The sequence below is a fragment of the Brassica oleracea genome, chromosome C9 (genome assembly GCF_000695525.1).
Source record: "Brassica oleracea var. oleracea cultivar TO1000 chromosome C9, BOL, whole genome shotgun sequence".
Lineage (NCBI taxonomy): Eukaryota > Viridiplantae > Streptophyta > Magnoliopsida > Brassicales > Brassicaceae > Brassica > Brassica oleracea.
In genome coordinates this window covers 39,833,692-39,836,639 of record NC_027756.1, presented here as the reverse complement: position 1 = coordinate 39,836,639, position 2,948 = coordinate 39,833,692, and the positions used below count along the sequence as shown (strand labels likewise).

At 41.1% G+C, this 2,948-nt stretch overlaps 1 protein-coding gene across 1 annotated transcript; it reads left to right on the top strand.

Annotated features, from left to right (window-relative positions):
• The first annotated feature begins 308 nt into the window (after positions 1-308).
• On the top strand, positions 309-1,119 carry LOC106316923. Its single transcript, XM_013754784.1, has one exon. It carries the CDS (start codon positions 413-415, stop codon positions 881-883), a length of 471 nt encoding a protein of 156 aa, XP_013610238.1. The 5' UTR covers positions 309-412; the 3' UTR covers positions 884-1,119.
• The last annotated feature ends 1,829 nt before the right edge of the window (positions 1,120-2,948 follow it).

Here is a 2,948-nt window from a genome sequence, read left to right as displayed (position 1 = left end):
TAATAATCAAAGATTGAATTATGAAACAGTTACATCGTTTAGCATTTACACAAGCCGACATAAAAAAAAAAGTCAAATGATTTCTTCATGAGTTGTTTTATCCAAAGGAAGATTGACATGTGTTTCTTTGTCTATCATTTGCTTGGTGAACAAATAATTATATCAACGAAACGTCAAACGTGTAACATATTTCAACAAAAAAAGGCGTTTATACTTTAATACAGACAGCTGATAATTGATTTGATTTAGACATAATTTCATACCCATTTGGACCCACTTTACAAACCTGATTCACTGTATTCGTGGATATTATCATAAACATGTTATCTTTTATATTGTAGTATATAAAGGTGATCACAGAACATAAATTACATAATGGTACAGTCTTAGCTCTCTCTCTCCATCTCTCTAAATGGAGGAGACACGGAAGAAAGAAGTCAAGAGGGGAAGAGATACGGCGGCGAAGGAAATGCAAACGCCGATGATGATCTCCGGAGGAGGCGATAACGAGGACGAGTATACTCCTGAAGAAATCATGCAGCTCGTCGAGTCTTCTTATCCGACGACGAACATCGACGGAACTAACTTTTCCGGCGAGGATCAGAGTTTCAGAGTGAGGTTTATCGACGATCCGTACGCGGTTCCGGTGGTTGTTCAGTCATCTACCGGTTACATCACGATCAACGTCAACGAGGAAAGCTGTGGTCCGTCGTTTTCAGACAGCAACGCTTCCGCCATGGCAAGCGTCGATGCAAGCGGTCTGTTCGGTTGCTGCCTCGGTTCGAACGGCGCGTGGAGTACAAACGACGTGAGAGCGAGTGAGAACGAGTGTGAGTGGGACGACGAATTGCTGGCGAGGTTTCTAGGTGAAGACAGTGTTTGACCAATGCGTCGTCTTGCGGAGAAAGCTTTTGAATGTTTGGGGGTATTTTGGTCAATTCGAAGGACTGTCATTAAGATAAAATTGATTTGCATGTTGTTAATAGGTAGGTAGCAAGAAAATGGAAAATCAGTTAATGGTAGTAAAAACTAGAATAGTTAGCTAGCATCTACCTAGTTTAATGTGACCATTTTGGTAAATTATGTCACATAGTGGTGCGAATGAGTAATACCTTGAGGCTAGGAAATTATTTTGTAAATTTCAAAAGAATTTTTTTTTTTTACTGAGAGTACTGTTTTTATTTATTTATTTAACTTTAGGTTACATATCAAGGCCCACTACTATCTCTACCATGGATCTAACTCAAGATTTCCCCCTCCTAACAAAAGCCCAAACCAAGGCATCAAACTCCTAAGGATTTTTTTTTAAAAAATAGAGAGCCAAAATGCAAGAACTGAGCTTTTCCTTGTCCCAGAATTTGTGCTCGAGCTAAGAGATCCAACCTTAGTCGTATCGTTTGCTTTATCTCTGCAATGATGGCTTCAAGGGGCCGAGCATATCAGTGTGAATCCTGGAGTTTCTCTCTTTCCAAATCAAGTATAAACAAACTTAACAAATCAACCTCACAATCAACTTCACATTATTATCTCTTGCATGAGCCTACAACCATCTCAGCATGTCCTCAAACAACCGTGGAGAGCTAAGGTGAAGTCTCGATGTGAAAAACGACCACACTTGCTCACTGAACTCGCAGTAAAAAAAAATGCTGTTTGCACTCGTTATGACCCACGCACATCACACAAGACGGTGGCACTATCAAGCCCTATCGAAGAAGTCTATCTCTTGTTACCATCCTATCTATGGCTGCCACCCAAGATAATAAGAAATCATGCTTAGGAATCCTCCCCGAGAACCACACCACCTTGTGCCAAAACACCTCCAACGTGCAGGGAAATAAGGCTCTCCACGTCTCACTAGTGGAGAATGTCTCTGAACCATTCTGCCCATTAGTAACCCAAACATATTGATCATCAACTTCTGGGCCATAATTGGTGATGAATCAGGCAAATTATCCCTTAGGAAGGTGATGATCGAGTTCCTGCTTCTACTCCTTTCAAAACACCACCCATCGCTCGTTAATGCATCTGCCACCACCGCATTTAAAGTAATGCCAGTCACAGCTGGTCCTCTCTCGCCAACCAACTCAATAAGGGGGCCAAGGGAGGTCCAGTTATCCAACCAAAAGCTTGCTGTAATCCCCGATCCATTCTGACAGTAAATAAAAGGTCTCGCTTCAGTCCTCAACTTACACAGAGATTTCCAAATCCAACTTCCCCGACTCGACGGTTGAAGTGTCCAGAAATTCTCTGTCCCATTCAAAAGTATTTAATGTCCCCATGGAAAAAATGTAAATGAATGCTTTATTTACGAATGAATCCCTATATTTACTTGATATTATATATTGCACACATGAAGCCAAAATCTTTAAATCGAAATACTCATTAGTTGTTATAAATCATATTGTGGATGTCCATAACCGACCCGGTTCATAACCGGCCCAATGCTAGAGAGAGAGAGAGAGTCGACTGTGAGGAGAGAGAGAGAGAGAGAATCGGCATCTTGCTTTTTCGTATTAGACTATGATTTGTACTCTTTCCATATTTGTATTTCCTTTCTTTAGTCTTTCCAGTGTTCTATGACGGTTTAATTTCCTATATTTAAAGAGCTCCTTATGTTTATGAATAATACAGAAACATAGATTATATTCTCTAGTTTCACAACACGTTATCAGCTAGATGGAATCTAAATCCCTAAGCTAAAACAAACCGCCTAAAACCCTAACCCTAATCGGCGAACATCCTTACCGGCGAACCATCCTAATTCCGATCGCGAAACCTTACATCCCGATCCTTGTTTACAATTTGTTCCCGATCACCTTCAGCTTAAGGCGTTCCTGATCCTAGCTCTGACGATTTCGGCTTGTTCAACCTCAGCTCACAAACAAGACAATCTCAGACAGATCGCAACCCGATCAGCACGTTGGACAGCTCGCGTTCCCGATCTCAGC

Excerpts from the sequence above, each read along its gene's own strand:
- LOC106316923 (XM_013754784.1), top strand. The coding sequence starts at position 413 with ATGGAGGAGACACGGAAGAAAGAAGTCAAGAGGGGAAGAGATACGGCG.